This window comes from Salvia splendens, chromosome 9 (genome assembly GCF_004379255.2).
Source record: "Salvia splendens isolate huo1 chromosome 9, SspV2, whole genome shotgun sequence".
Taxonomy (NCBI): Eukaryota; Viridiplantae; Streptophyta; class Magnoliopsida; order Lamiales; family Lamiaceae; genus Salvia; species Salvia splendens.
Genome location: NC_056040.1, coordinates 18,413,545 through 18,429,530, shown reverse-complemented (window position 1 = coordinate 18,429,530; position 15,986 = coordinate 18,413,545). Strand labels below are relative to the sequence as shown.

Genomic DNA, 15,986 nt, shown 5'->3' with positions numbered 1-15,986 from the left:
TTTGTTTATATGTACGTACATAAATACTAGTACTATATGGTACACATGCACACACAAAAACATAATTATTATATATACATATATATATATATATATATATATAGACTAGTTTATATTATACAATACACTACACATCTATTTTAACAATTTTCGTATATCAAAACTATCCATATATTCGACTATATTGAGTCGTCATAACAATAAATATATTCTCTATGACACACTTAATATCTATGTAGTAAAAATGACAATTCAATATGCAATGACAATATAATATGATAATATGCAAAATAATGCATGTTTCGGGTTAGGGATGTCACACCACACTTGGGTGTTGGTTGATCTTCCCGAATGTGCTAAATCTCTAGGATGTAAATGGGTCCTTAAAAGGAAATTTAAGGCCGATGGAACAGTTGATAAATATAAAGCCCGATTAGTAGTTAAGGGTTTTAAACAAAAGGAAGGACATAACTTCTTTGATACGTACTCACCTGTAACGAGAATTACTTCTATAAGAGTGCTTCTCGCGATTGCTGCATTGCACAATCTTGAGATTCACCAAATGGACGTAAAAACTGCGTTTCTAAATTGTGAACTCGAAGATGAGATCTATATTGAACAACCTGAAGGTTTTGTAGTACTTGGACAAGAGAATAAGGTCTGCAAACTGGTTAAGTCCTTATACGGATTAAAACAAGCGCCACTCCAATGGCACTTAAAATTTGATAATGTAATGTTATCAAATGAATTTAAAATCAACGAGTGTGACAAGTGTGTCTATATTAAGAATACTAATAACGGATATGTTATAGTATGTCTCTACGTTGATGACATGTTAATCGTGGGCAGTAGTACCCGAATAATTAACGAAACTAAAGCCATGTTGAAAAGAAATTTTGACATGAAGGACATGGGTCTAGCCGATGTAATTCTTGGAATGAAGATTCTAAGAACATCCAAGGGAATCACCTTAACACAATCTCACTATGTGGAGAAAGTGCTAAAAAGATTCAATGCTTATGACAGCACGCCGGCTAAGACGCCTATAGAGCTAAATGTTCACCTTAGCAAGAACAAAGGCGAACCTGTCGCACAAGAAGATTATGCGAAGGTTATCGGGTGCATTATGTACTTGACTAATTATACGAGACCCGATATTGCTTGCGCCGTGAACAAGTTAGCACGCTACATGAGTAATCCAAGCAAAGAACATTAGAAAGCTCTTGTAAGGGTTTAGAGATACTTAAAACATACTCAAAATCATGGGCTGCATTTTGCAAGATACCCCCGGTACTTGAAGGGTACTGTGATGCGAATTGGATATCCGATAATAAAGACCCACTTTCCACTAGTGGATATGTCTTTACTATTGGGGGTGCTGATGTCTCGTGGAAATCCACGAAACAGACTTGTATAGCCCGATCAACTATGGAATCCGAGTTCATAGCTTTCGACAAAGCTGGTGAGGAAGCCGAGTGGCTTAAGAATTTCCTCGAGGACATTCAATGTTGGTCTAAACTTGTGCCTCCGGTGATGATTCACTGCGATAGCCAAGCCGCTATTAGAATGGCGAATAATGACTTGTACAATGGGAAGTCTCGACACATTCGTCGACGACATAACACCGTGAGACATTTGATCACAACAGGGGTGATTACAATTGACTATGTGAAGTCAATAGATAATCTAGCGGATCCGCTAACCAAAGGGTTAAACCGTGATCAAATGAATAAGTTGCTAGAGGGAATGGTTTGAAATCCACAAACTAAAGAATTATCATAGTGGTAACTCAATCATGATGACTGGAGATTCCAAGAACTTGGTTCAAAGGGACAACTAAGCAATGAGAGTTCATGAGAAACAGTCAACTATATCTATTCCCTAGAGAGCAATAGAGTGTCGGAAAGCTTGCCTAGTGGTGAGGCTAAGTCTATGACTTTTAATGACTCCTAAAGGATCTCGAGGAGATTGAGTTCTCAAGGAGACCGAGTAGGGCAAGATACTCGATTATGAATCACCTATATAAGTGTGAAGTGAGGCCGCTTCAAATAACACACTTATGAACCCAAAGTGGTGTCCAAGGTCGCAAAGGACACAAAACGTGAGAACGGATGAGGTTGAGGTGTTTAAGCGTTAACACCATTGTCTCGGTGCACGCCGTGGGGGATTAGTTCAAAGCATCGCGCTACTAAGCCGCATGTGTATCCGATGGTGTAGACTATGGAGGGTTCAAATCCAACAACTACCTATCCTTATGCTTATATACCTCTCGAGGGTTGAGCTTGTGTCTGCATACATATGCATTTGGCTATTTCCACTCATGTGGGGATTGTAGAAATCAAGGAATAAAATATGTCCGGTCAATGGATTTTGACCAAATAATAAAAGTGACGAGACATCTAATTTTGTGAAATTAAATGATATAGCGTCAATCTACATTTTACGTAGATAAATGTAGTATATTCACATTCTCAAATCCGATTTCCGGTGAGTGAGAAATAATGAATTAAAGTTGGGCATAATTAGCTTTTAATTAAAGCTTGAAGTTTGATCTTAGGGAATAATTAACTAGTGTTAATTATCCCACATAGGAGAAGTGACACATCTTTTAATGTGCTTAAATTAAGTGACTTTATGTTACTTAATAATTATAGTGGACCAAGATGGGTAAAAGAGCCCACACGCGTGCGCGCGCCGCCGCCGCCGCCGCCTGCCCGTGCTTGCGGTCGCGGTCGCGGCCGCGGTCGCAGGCCCGGGCTCGGTCTTGATCTTGGACTTGGATCTTGGCAATTGGTCTTTGGGCTCGGGTCTGGACCCGTAGTAATCTTTTTAGATCACCGCTGAGTCAGCAATCCAAGTGGCTTGACACATCGTCAAGCGTGGCACAGTCAAAGCCTACACGGCTGCCACGTGAGAAATCCACACGCGAAAGGCACACTTCTGCCACAAGCTTGTAACCGCCGACGGTTACAAATGAGCCTTCAAGGCTTGGTTGACCCTGCATGGTGGCTTGGCTTATAAATAGGCTAGCCATTCCACTGCATTTCAAACACTGAATATCCATCACAAGCATACTTCCTCTCTACATAGTCTTTTCGAAGCTCTGCCCTCTTCCTCTTCCAGTTCGTCGGAGCTCGTTCCAACTGCGGTGTTGCAACGAACGAGACATAGCCGTTTTATCTTTGGGGACGACGCGCCAAAACCGAGAACACTACCAGGGCGTATCTCGTCTTGCGGAAAGAGGCCTTCCTCAACTCGGCTAAGTTCATCTTTACAGTTTTGAATTTCAATTGTAATTTTCGTTTCTGTTTTTTCTTTCTTCGATCTTCTCTCGGGTTGTATTACGCCCGGTTAGTGTTTTATAGCTATATCTCCAACAATACATAGGCGGCTACCATGGTAAGTTTGTATAAGTGACACTAATTAGTGACTGACGTTTTTCAGTCATTTATCCGTCACTAGTTACTGAGTTATCGGCCGCTGTCAGTGATTAGCATTTTTTTAGTGAACAACAGATGAAAGTATGGAAAACAAATGTTTACTTACTAAAGTAAATGAGAACCACCAAACACCTAAGTTATTACTAGACACAAAGTGTAAAACTCGACTAGTTAACTAGTGGATCACTAAGTTTTGTTGGTTGATTTCTGACATAAAAGATATAAAGTAGAAAGCTAAAACTTAACCATGCCTGCAACTGAAATTATTAAGACTGAAAAGAAAGTAGGTCATATTCATTGGGATAGAGGGCGTAACCGTAAGGGTTATGTGTAGCGGTTGGCAAAAATTTGGTGATTTTAAACCTTTTTTTTATAAGTGCAGTAAATGCAGCAAAACATTCAAACTACTAGCAAGAGGTGAGGAGAGAATTATAAAACAAGTAAAACAAAATAGAATAAAACAAAAGACCATAAAAATGCTATGAACACTTAAAGCAAACAAATCACACCTTGACCTAACCTTACACCAACCCAAACAGCAAAATCCTAAGAAGTATAGAAAGAGAGAAACATAATACTCAGAGTGGTAAAACAAATCCCGCAAAAACAAGGATTGGTAAGTAACCTAACCCCACATGGTTATCATGGTGTAGCACTTTGTGTGCGCTCCATTCCATGTCACTTTGTTTGTGATTGAGAGGGGTTCCTTTTCCGTGCACTTTTTGTTTTGAGGTCATCCATCACTACCCACGTATCTAAGAATCGGGATGTCATGGAGCCTCTTCTTCTTCTTGAATTCCCAATTAGGTTTGAAATCATGAAATGCGACCATGTTTCTTATATGCCAAAAAGACCACAAGTCAACAATTAATGCTCAAAAAGACGGTTCGGATTTTGATGGTCAGTCGATCAGCTTCTTACGTTGCACGCAAGGTAACTTAGGCATAGTAGACCTTAGGATGCTCCTTTCTTGGATATGTTCATCCTTCTTTTGGATACGTTCCATCTTTCATTAATTTCTTGTAGTATCATTTTAATTGCCTTTAGCATCCCATGGAGAATGTTGCTTCATTCCTACAATGAACATCTTCAAAGCATGGATATTAGCTACTTGATCATTAAAAAGATTTCAAAACCGAAGCAACAAAATAGACCGTTCAATCAACTATAGTCATAACAATCTTATTCTATTCATATTTCATTTTACCTATTAAATAATTCTCTTTTAATGCTCTTTCACGGTGCTTTAAAAAACGAAATTCGAAAATGATTAAAACTGTTGATGCAACGGTTTAGCTAAGAATCGGCATGTTGTCCTATTCAATTTAAAAGAAAATTATTAGAATAGTCGATTCAACGAGTTTAGCTAAGAATAAATTTAGACTTAAAAAATCGTTGAATACTTAAACCTTTATAAATAAAAACAAAAATTAAAACCAGTTGTTTCAACTGTGAATTGACAGTTAAACTGACTTTTAATTACTATCAGTAATTTTTTAGATTATTTTAATAAAAATATTTATACTCTCAAATAAAAAAATGAGAGTGAAAGTAATGATTATTGAATATCATGTTTGGGGTTTATAACTTTCAATCTCTTCATATGTTTAAGATAATTTTCGATAAAAAAATTTTTGTTTATTATTTGAAATTTGAACGTATAATTCGTAAACTTGTAGATTTGTTAGCTTTTATTGTTATTAAGATTAAGATTCAAGACTGATGTCTACAATATCTTTCTTTGGCCATCATTCACTAATTTATCTGATAAATCTTGCTCCTTGTTAGTATTTTTTTTTAATTTATAAATAGATAAAAATTTAAAAAATCATGTGTTATGATGATCAATTCGAATCTAATCTTCTTTGACCTCAAATATTAACCATTTTATTTTTAGGCCACCATATGTACACAAATTATTAGCATTTATTGTTATTAAGATTCAATATGTATAGTACCATGATTAGTGATTATTGCTTCTTTAGCTGTCGAGATTAAAATATAATGCGACTCTTTGTACTTAATATGCAAATAATCTTATTGTACTCCCTCCGTTCACCAATAAATGTCTCATTTCACTTTTACTCTATTTTGTAAGTGGGGTCCTCTTTCCACTAACTTATTTCGCTCACATTTTATTTTAAAACTAATAATATATAAAAATAGGATCTACATTCCACTATTTTTTTCTATCCACTTGTCTTAATAAAGTGAAACAATTTCTTAAAACTCGAACCGGTAAAATATGAGATATTTATTCATGGACGGATGGAGTACTAAGTAAATGATTTACCTTCAATTTCATATCTAAGTAGTAGTAGTATAGAAATTGACATGTTTTTTTATATGGAATGTTCACTCCAAATAATAATTCAGTATTCACTTAACACACTAAATAGTGTAATTTATTTGTTTTGCAAAAAACAAAATGTTTCATTAAGATACGAGATTTAAGAAAATAATGTTAGAAAGTTAAGTTGAAAAATAATAAAGTAAAAGAGAAAATAAAGTAGAGAAGTAATACTAGAATTAAAAAAAATTAAAGTATGATAGAATAGTTAAGTTATATTTTACTAAAGAATATGACCCACTTGGACGTCCCAAAAATATTAAATAAAATCTCACGTTGAAAAAGAATTCACTATTAATACGGTTGAAAGAGTATTTCTTTAGCAACATTTTTGCATTAGGAAAATCTTAATAATATGAGAGATTCTATATGAGTATTTCTTAGCAACATTTTTACAGAATACGAGCATGAATAGGACAATAGGAGTAATTCGTTCAAATATTATTAAAATGGCAAATAAATATAGTATTATGTTTGTCCCATAAGAATATGCATTATTAGTTGGACATAAGTTTTAACTTATAATTGATAAAGTAAGAAAAATATAGAGAGAGAAAAATAATTGAATACTAATTTTAATGAATTATTGGTAAAATAAGAGATATAGAGAGAAAAAATAATTAAAATATTGTTAGTAGAGAATGAGTTCTACGTCACATAAAAGAGTTTTTAAAAATTAAAAAATTTATATTTTTATGGACTAAACTAAAAAGGAAAGAATACATTGTGAGGGGTTGAGAGTATGTATCTTGTGATAGAGAATATAGAATGAGGATAAGGGTGAGTCATCAACAGATTTGCATTGCTAGATCGACACGTGGATATCATTTCCACTAAGTAGTTGGCAGCTCTTTTATATCCCTGTCGTATTTCCTGACCAAAACAAATCTTTAAAATTGCACGCCTTTTTTATTTTTAATTATTACAACATGTAGAAAACAAATTCACTACATGCCCATGGCGGCACCTTATTATTTAAATTCATATTTTTATCTTATTTTATATTATCCAAGTGGGTTTGAATTGGGGTTGGGTCGAAAACCATCTAAACTTAATTTCATTGATAGATCTTGTGCATGAATATCTACGAATAATTTTCACGTGGTACAATCACAATTCTTTTCATAATAATACCTATTCATATAATACAAAATACTTTATAGTAGTATTTTTATGTATAATAATGCTTATTGAAATAATTAAGAATTTAATATGTTCCACCAATCCACCTTCTATCTATGTATATGCACGCGCAAAATGTTACTCCATCAGTACAAAATATTATTTTCTCTATCGGCCTCTAAAATTTATAGAATATCTCATCACTATTTTGAGAATTAAATGTTCAATGTGATCTTATTCATACTGGTTTGATCATTTCTAGTAAAGGAATTACATACTCAAATAATTCATTTATTTTATGGAATATTTTATTATAAAATTAACTTATAAATATGTAATTTGCATTCTACTTACTGGTTCTATCCACTTTTTCTTTTTACATTTATTAACATTTACGTCAAATTAAAATAAAATATTTAGTAATCCAACCGGTATGGTCGAGTGGTATGAGACTCGTCCATCCTTAAAACAATCGACCAGTGGATCGATCCCTGCCTTTGAGTATGAAGCATCTTTAAATCCTTGGGTCAACTGTCACATCCAATGAGGAGCCTAAAAATCAGCACGGGGATTAGTCACTGAACTCCAGTAGACACCCTTGGTAATTACCAAAAAATAAAAAATAAAATATTTAGTCATGGAAAAATAGGATATTTATTCATAATTCGTGGACTATAGAGTAGAATTTAACTAAATACATTGATATTTTTTTATATAGATGTCTAAAATCAATATAAAGTTGTACAAGTGTTTTGTTTGTGTAAGAAAGAGGCTGGTTGACAAAATAGAATCCGCAAATTTGACGATGTTATTATAACTTGTAAGCACAGAACATGTATTAATTGCAATTGGCTCAAGTCATAACAATTCCCTAGCTAAAAAATGTCAACTCTTAAAAATGATTGTAGTATGTCTTTACCCAACACACTATGCTAATCATAAACCTTTTCATTTTTTAGTTATTGATTAATATCAGCAATATTTATTAACTTTGGAAATATGACAGAATATCATACATAATTTCTTTTGTAGTTGAATTTTACTAATGTTGACCAGTTAAGTCTAGAATAATACAGTAGTAATAATGAAAGAAAAAAGTATTTCCATTTAAACTTAATTTTATAAAGAAATTTGAATATTAGTAGTAACATTTTAAAAGTTACAAATATTAAGTAATAAACAAATTCCTACTCTAAATAATATATATTGTTTTTTTAAAGATGGAATATGTGACTACTCAAATCCCACTTTTATCCTCCCGAAATCTTGAAATATTAAAATGAGGTCATACCTAAACTATCGATAATCTGATTGTAGTACACTAATTCACTATTTATATATTTTGACCACTTTTCAATAGTCAGCAAATAGCAGAAAATAGGATCATAGAAATGCAGACAGCACACAATTAGTTAATCTGCCACTGTAACATTCTTCTTTTGTTTTTCGTTACTTACCTACCTCATACACGTAGTAGTTAGTAGGTACTATTTCGTTGAACAGAAGTCTCATTTCTTTCCGACTCAAATTTTAAGAAATACTATTAAGAAAAATGGATAGAAAAAAAGTTAGTGATATATAGATCTCACTTATATTTATTAGTTTTAAATGAAATGTGAGTGTAATGAGTTAGTGGAATGTGTGGTCTATTACCATTTATAGTATAAATTAACCGAAACTCTTATTCGCAGACATACTAAAATGAAAAAACTGGACCCCTATTCGCGGATGGAGGGAGTACTATTTTACAATGGCATTAAAATCCAAACCACCACTTTGGCTAATATTAATCTCATAGTCCACTTCTATATTACATATATTTAAGAAAATAGAAATAAAAACATACTTATATGCATCAGCAAAATGAATATATATGTTGATTTTAGGAGACGAGTTAGTAATTATTTTTTGCATGGTTTGCATTCAAATATTAAATGTTTAGTTTATGTACCTCAATTTTTTCAAACATTTCTTCTTAAATAATTGAAAATATTTTCTCAAATAGTAGTCCAAGATAACTGCGACCATAGTTTTGGAGTGAGTCGCAGTCAAAAGTACTCCATAACTTGCTTATTACTATATTTTTAATCTTTCATTTTTATTTTTGTAACCTGTAAGTTTGAATATGAAGTTTGACTCAAGATATAGTCAGTTTCAATATTTTCTTATGATTTGCCATTTCAATTTCCCCTTTATATTCAATTTTCAATATTAATCATCCATCCATAGTATTAGTGATGAGCACATTAAATAATTATGTGTAGTCAAATTTCAAAAAGCCCTTTAGACTTTTAATTAAATACGTCGCATATTTACAATCTCTCAATTCATTTTTTTCCTCAATTTTCATTCATTCTGATTTTACCCTCTCAAGTCACATCTCTTATCATATACTACTAATTTTTAATTAAAATATATTGGTTGATGATTAAATATCTGACATATAGCAAGTCAGCAATGTGATGTTTTTTGAAAAGTAAACATATTTTAAAAACTCGAATGAAAGATTTAATGCACGCGAATGAAAGATCACAATACAAATTTACTCAATTTGGAATTAGATTTAATGCACGCGAAAATGAAAGACCACCAATTACTAGTATGATTACTTTAATACTCCTTAAACTCCTCTCCAACTAAGAGCATCCACTACGCGTCCCCCGTGCGGCTCGCGTTTCGTCCCGGAGGGACGGTTCCGCCGCGGGACGCGTTGCAACGTTCGTCCCGTCCCGTAGCCCGTCCCCAGCCCGTCCCGTAGCCCGTATCCGCGAGACAAGGGACGCGCCGGCCCGTCACGCGCCCGGGCGACGTGGCGCGCCCCCGATGCATGCGTGACGCCCACTCGCTGGCCCGCGAGTGGGCGTCGTCACGGATGACGCAATAAATCAATTTTTTTTTTTAAAAAACGAATTTAAAAAAAAACTTTTTATTTATAAAAATTGTTTTTATATTTAAAAACAATTTTTACAAATAATTAAATACAAGAAATTCGTAATAGCCCACATATATTTGATGGGCTTGCGAATTTATGAAACTCAGTCTTGGTTGCTTCTTTTTTATAGAGACAACCTTGAATGTTTTATTTTCCACTTTCGATGTGGGACAAAGTCATTCTTGGTTGCTTCTCTTTTATAGAGACAACCTTGAATGTTTTATGTTCCACTTTCGATGTGGGAAAAAGTCATTCTTGGTTGCTTCTCTTTTATAGAGACAACCTTGAATGTTTTATGTTCCACTTTCGATGTGGGACAAAGTCATTCTTGGTTGCTTCTCTTTTATAGAGACAACCTTGAATGCTTTATGTTTCACTTTCGATGTGGGATAAAATCATTCTTTGTTGTTCTTCTTTTATAGAGACATCCTTGATTGTTTTATGTTTCACTTTCGATGTGTGACAAAATCATTCTTAGTTGTTTCTCTTTTATAGAGACATCCAAGAATGATTTTGTCCCACATCGAAAGTGAAACATAAAACATTCAAGGATGTCCATATAAAATTATATTTTAAATTATGTCATTTTTATTTTTTAAAGATTTTAATTATGTTTTTTTTAAAATTTTAAGTTGTATTTTTATTTTATGTTGTAATGTTGTTTTAATTTTAATGAATTGCGTTTATTTAAATTGAATTGGGTTGGAAAAAAAAATAAAAAATGAAATTGAATGAATAGTAATTAAGGGACGGAATAAGGGACGGTTAAGGGAAGGAGCGTTGGTTCCATCCCTTAGTTAAGGGATGGAGGAAAAAAGGACAGTGGGACCCTCAAATAGTAGTCAAATAGTAGTTAAGGAACGGTATAGAGACAGCGTAGTGGATGGCCTAAGAAGGTTGAAATTGAATATGTACTTTTTCCATAAAATTTTGTTATACTATTATTTATGCATATGTTTTTTTGAATTATAATCATATTGATTGACTGAATCTTCAATCTATTGGTTACGGAATAAATGTTTTTATAATTATAATTGTGCTTTGTGGTCGTATTTACAAAATATGATTCCCAACAATTTTACTTTCCTATGTTTGGAAAATGTCAAGATTTTGAATTCTATATTAACTTAAAATGCTAAACTAAAAAATACAACAATTAATCAATATATATAACATACGTATATATCATCCTTCTAACATCAATAATGCTAATTAAATATATTACATGAATATAATTCTCTTTAAATTTTGAAAATATAGAAAATACAATACAAAAATTATTTAAAAAAAAGCCACGGATTGAATTTAATTATAAAAGCAAATAATCTTTAGCTAGTCCATGAAATTGAAGAAGTCTAGTTTGGTAGCAAAAACGTAAAAAAGTAATTTCATCCTAATAGTTCTATTAGAAACATCTTTTTAGCCCCTTCATCATGAAGAGTGAAAAAGTAATCTAATAAATCAGGATCTCGAACAAGTTTCATTGCAGCTTTTTGTCTCTGAGAATCAGTCAATGCTTCAATCTCTTGCAATTTCTCATAAAGCATATGACGATTGTCTTTTTTCTCTTTGTCACCTCCGGTAACACTTTCCAAAATCTTGTTCATTTGATCATTCGACTTATCCATATGCGCAACAAGCACATTAGTCATTCGCTCCAAACTTGATATGAAACCATCTGAACTTCTTCTCCTCTTACGATCAAGTCTTTTTGAAGTTCCTTCGTCGCGAGGTGTAGTTAATGAAGGTACACCATCTTCACCAGATTCTCCATCCACTTGATCTACATTTTCTTCTCTATCTAATTCCTCGACTACATCTAATGGAGCTTCAGCATGTAATCCAGCAGCTCTATCTTTACCCCATACAATTGATAGTTGATCAAAGTAAGGGAAAGACTTGTTTTTCATGAAAGTACAATCTGGATGGCTCTACACACACAATAACACAATTTCATTATAATATGTTCGACATGCAACAAATAAATAAAAATGGAATAAGAAATATACAAATTTTTACCTTCAAATAATCAGCCCAAACATCCGCACTTGCAGTAACACATTTTCTTTCATCATCCCAGCCAAAGCCACTCAATTCTCCATTAGCACGTACATCATAGATAGCATGATATTGTTTTTTCAATAACTTACAACGAGATTCGATGTGTGGCTTTTCTTTAAGACCATTACCTGGAAGCTTTTCTTGCAATATTTTTTCCAACTCCTTTTGGTAACCTTTTCGCAACCCATTTCCACTTTCACCATCCCAATTCTTACTCCTCTTCAACTCAACAATGGATTCTACAAGTTTTGCATCTTCTTCAATAGTCCATACATGATTACTCTTTCCACGGCGAGCCATCTGGAAAAAATGAAAGAAACAAGTACTGTACAATTTAAGTTATTTACCCCTATTATATGAATGAGCTTCATACATAAATACAAAACCGAAAGCTAAAAGAAATTATCGGATAAACCAACAAAAAGATATTAATAACCCCAATCAACACTAAATGTCAGATTGTCACTAGTAAATGCAGATATTATGAAAGGAAAATTTTTGTGGGAAAATTTTTGGCGTATCTTTTGCTGGAAAAGGCGTATATTTTGTGCGTTAATATATAATTTGTGCGTATAGAATAGGATTCTCATATTTGGGAAAAAGAATAACTAGGTTAGGCAAGGGATTCATAATCCGCATATTTTGCCCAACTTTCCACATTTTTAGGATTCTTATTACTTTCCTAATTTCTTTAAAAATCAAACAAACATTGGAATTTAAAAATTGGGGAATTAAATTACTTTCCCTGCCAGAATCCGGGCAACCAAACATGCCATAAGAGATTTATCATTCCAAAATCAAAGTTATACAGATAATTAGTTTGATCAAATTTTACCTAATCACACACAAAAAAAGGAAAAATAATTGCGGAGCAATTTAAGAAATATTACATGTGTTTATATATTTTTAAAATGTATGTTGAACGATTCAAGTTTCTTAGTTGTATAAGATGAAATTTAATACTCCAGTAGTAAACAATAGCTTCCCACTATATCTTTCGATTTTATTTCAGGATATAATTAATACTCCAAAATATTTTGTTAGCTGGACGATTTAAGTCAAATTCGATAATTACATAATTGAGATTCATATTTTTATTTAATTAATAACAATATACGTCACATTAATTTTGGGTCGTACAAAAACCCCAAAAATAATAAGGCCACCCGCAACGCGTCACGCTGGTGGCTCGTAACCCGTCACGCGTGCGTGACACCCACTCGCAGGCCCGCGAGTGGGCATCGTCACTCTGACGCAATAAATCATTTTTTATAATTTAAATTTAAAAATAAAATTAAAAAAATCAAAAAACGGTAATATTACCATTTTTTCGACCGTTTTTTCTTTTTCTTTTTTTTTTATATATTTTTTTACTCTATAAATACTCCTAATTCATCATCATTTCACGCACAAATACACATCTATTCTTCCCAAATCATCTCCATTTCCTCTACAATTTTCATCTAACCTTTCATCACAAAATGTCCGGCGACGGAAACTCTGGCGGTGGCGGCTCCGACGGGTTTGACATCAACGCGTTCGGCGACTGGGGGCATGTATAATGTCCTGGGTGGTGGTTCTGGTTTGTCGACGCCGGGCAGCCAGGGTTCGTCGATGCCGGGGGGTACCAACCACCCAATTTTGATGTGGATGCATACGCCCGTCCCTTTGCTCTGAGGTATTCGCAGGGATTATCCCAGATTCGGGAGGATTATTCGGTTGAACCCACTCCGGAGGAGGCCGAGGCCGTGGAAGTTCCAGGACGGAGGCGGAGGTGGTCGGAAACGCTGGCTGTGTACAACGCCTAGATCAGCGTCTCGTATGATCTCATCGTCGGGAATCAACAATCCCGGAAGTGCTTCTGGGAAAAGGTCACCTAGGCCTACCACGAGATTAAGCCGAATGGGTCTCGCCGCCGCACATTTAAGATGCTCCGCGCTCACTTTGACCGAGTCGACAAAGAGGTCAAAAATAATGGGCCATCTACAAGAGTGAAGCGGCTAATTACCAAAGCGGAGCCACGGGAGCTGACATTCTGAGGTCGGCTTTGCGAGTCTACTTCGGCGACACCGCCGAACAATTCAAACATGTCGATATTTGAGAGGTCGTCAAAGACGAGGAAAGGTGGCCCGCCGGTGTCCGGTCCAGCTCGGGCTCGACCTCGAAGCGCACGAAGCACACAGCGGGTGGCCAATACTCGTCTAGTGAGGGCGGTTCGGGCAGCGCCGCACAAGAGTTTGCCTCGCGGGAGGTTGAGGGCACGGTAGACTATGCCGGGGGGTCCTCCCGTGGGAGCCATCGGCAGCAAGGGAGAAATGCGGCGAAGGCGGCTAGAGGGAGGAGGGGCCGAGCCGAATCAAGCCAGGCGGGCTAGGGCTCGGGGGCACCCTCGAACTCCCTAGTGTCCATGTACATGACCGCCACAATGGCGGACACTTCCCGCATGACGCCTCCCCAATACCAAGCCTATCTTGCCGGAATTGAGTTTATGGCAAGACAACTTGGTATTCCGCCTCCAGGTGGCTTCAGTGCACCTCCACCGCATTCGGGGAATGATTCGCCGGCGGAGTAGTTTTTTTTATTTTCTATAAAATTGTATTTTAAATTATGTAATTTTTTTTAGGATTTTAATTATGTGTTTTTTATTTTATTTTTTTGAATTTTAAGTTGTGTTTTTATTTTATGTTGTAATTTTATTTTATTTAATGAAGTGTGTTTTTTATTAATTGAATTTGTTGGAAATAAAAATAAAAAATGAAAATGAATGAATAGTAATTTAAGAGATGGTTAAGAGACGGATAAGAGATGGAGGGTTAATATTAATATATAAAATATAAATAAATAAAGTAGCCAATGGAAACGGAAAGAGAGGGATTCGAACCCTCGGTACGAATAACTCGTACAACGGATTAGCAATCCGACGCTTTAGTCTATTTTTCTTCGATAAAGGGGTATTTTCCATGGGTTTGCCTTGGTATCGTGTTCATACCGTTGTATTGAATGATCCCGGCCGGTTGCTTTCCGTTCATATAATGCATACAGCTCTGAAGTATATTGATTTTTCCCCAATAACCGAATACTTTTGTCTGTAAATACTGCATATTTGATCCCTTTGAATTCCATATTCGAAGTTGCGATCGGATCGATTCATTAAAAAGAATTGATTCAATACATTTCTTATGTACCCATAGGTACTTTTGGGATCCTCATTTTGGTCAACCGGCCGTGGAGGCTTTTACTAGAGGGGGTCTCAATAACTGGATCTGACTAAAGAATCCAAATAGAATTTGAAATAGTTTAACCGGTATAAACGAAAGGGAGTGAAGACTACTCAATAAATGAAATTTACTAAAGATTTTTCTTTGAGCTATTTGATAGTTATCCGACTTGAGTTATGAGTACGAGCGGTTTCTTTTTCATTTTTCAGGAAGAAAAACTAAGAGATAGATAGTATGGTAGAAAAAAGAGTCAGAAGAAACGGTTCAATCCTCTTATCTTGATTTCTCGAACTGACGAGAGAAAAATGAAACCATGTGTCAGGAACCAGATTTGAACTGGTGACTATTACGAAGACCACCGGGGCGCGAAGCTTATCCAGGAGATGTTTTTTATTTGCATTCACGCCTTTTAGAAAGAGCCGCTAAATTAAATTCTAGTTTAGGTGAAGGGAGTATGATCGCCTTGCGTATGGCTGACCGTCGATTACTAGCGATTCAGGCTTCATGCTGGCAAGTTGCAGCCTGCAATCCGAACTGAGGACGTGTGTTTTTGGGGTCGCGATCCCATAGGTACTATATTGGATTTGAATCAGATTTTGGATCAATCTATATTGATTGACTGCAGGGAGACATTGCTTTTGCCAATTCGAATTGAAGGATGATATAAAATCGGCCTATTTCCGACATCATATCCATAGTTAGCGCATTCATCATAGTTAGCAGTTCCAGCTCCGTATCAAGGTCACGATCAATATCGTCACTAGCATCAATATTGGGATTTCCATGGCGTGTACGTGTCGGATGAACCAAATCTAATATAATAGAAAATACTAATATAATAGAACCGATTCCCGAAATGCCTT

The 15,986-nt window shown here is 34.9% G+C and overlaps 1 protein-coding gene across 1 annotated transcript; it reads right to left on the bottom strand.

Annotated features, from left to right (window-relative positions):
- Positions 1–11,000: 11,000 nt before the first annotated feature.
- LOC121747748 (uncharacterized protein At2g29880-like) lies at positions 11,001–12,397 on the bottom strand. Its single transcript, XM_042141845.1, has 2 exons — positions 11,864–12,397; positions 11,001–11,775 (listed from the first exon to the last, which is right to left on the bottom strand). Exons 1-2 carry the CDS (start codon positions 12,203–12,205, stop codon positions 11,233–11,235), a joined length of 885 nt encoding a protein of 294 aa, XP_041997779.1. The 5' UTR covers positions 12,206–12,397; the 3' UTR covers positions 11,001–11,232.
- Positions 12,398–15,986: the final 3,589 nt, after the last annotated feature.

What these genes read in the sequence shown, in the direction of transcription:
- LOC121747748 (XM_042141845.1), bottom strand. Translation starts at nt 12,205, where the DNA reads ATGGCTCGCCGTGGAAAGAGTAATCATGTATGGACTATTGAAGAAGAT. An exon ending in TTTGGGCTGATTATTTGAAG is followed by an intron (nt 11,776 to 11,863) that starts GTAAAAATTTGT and finishes TTGTGTGTGTAG; the next exon opens with AGCCATCCAGATTGTACTTT.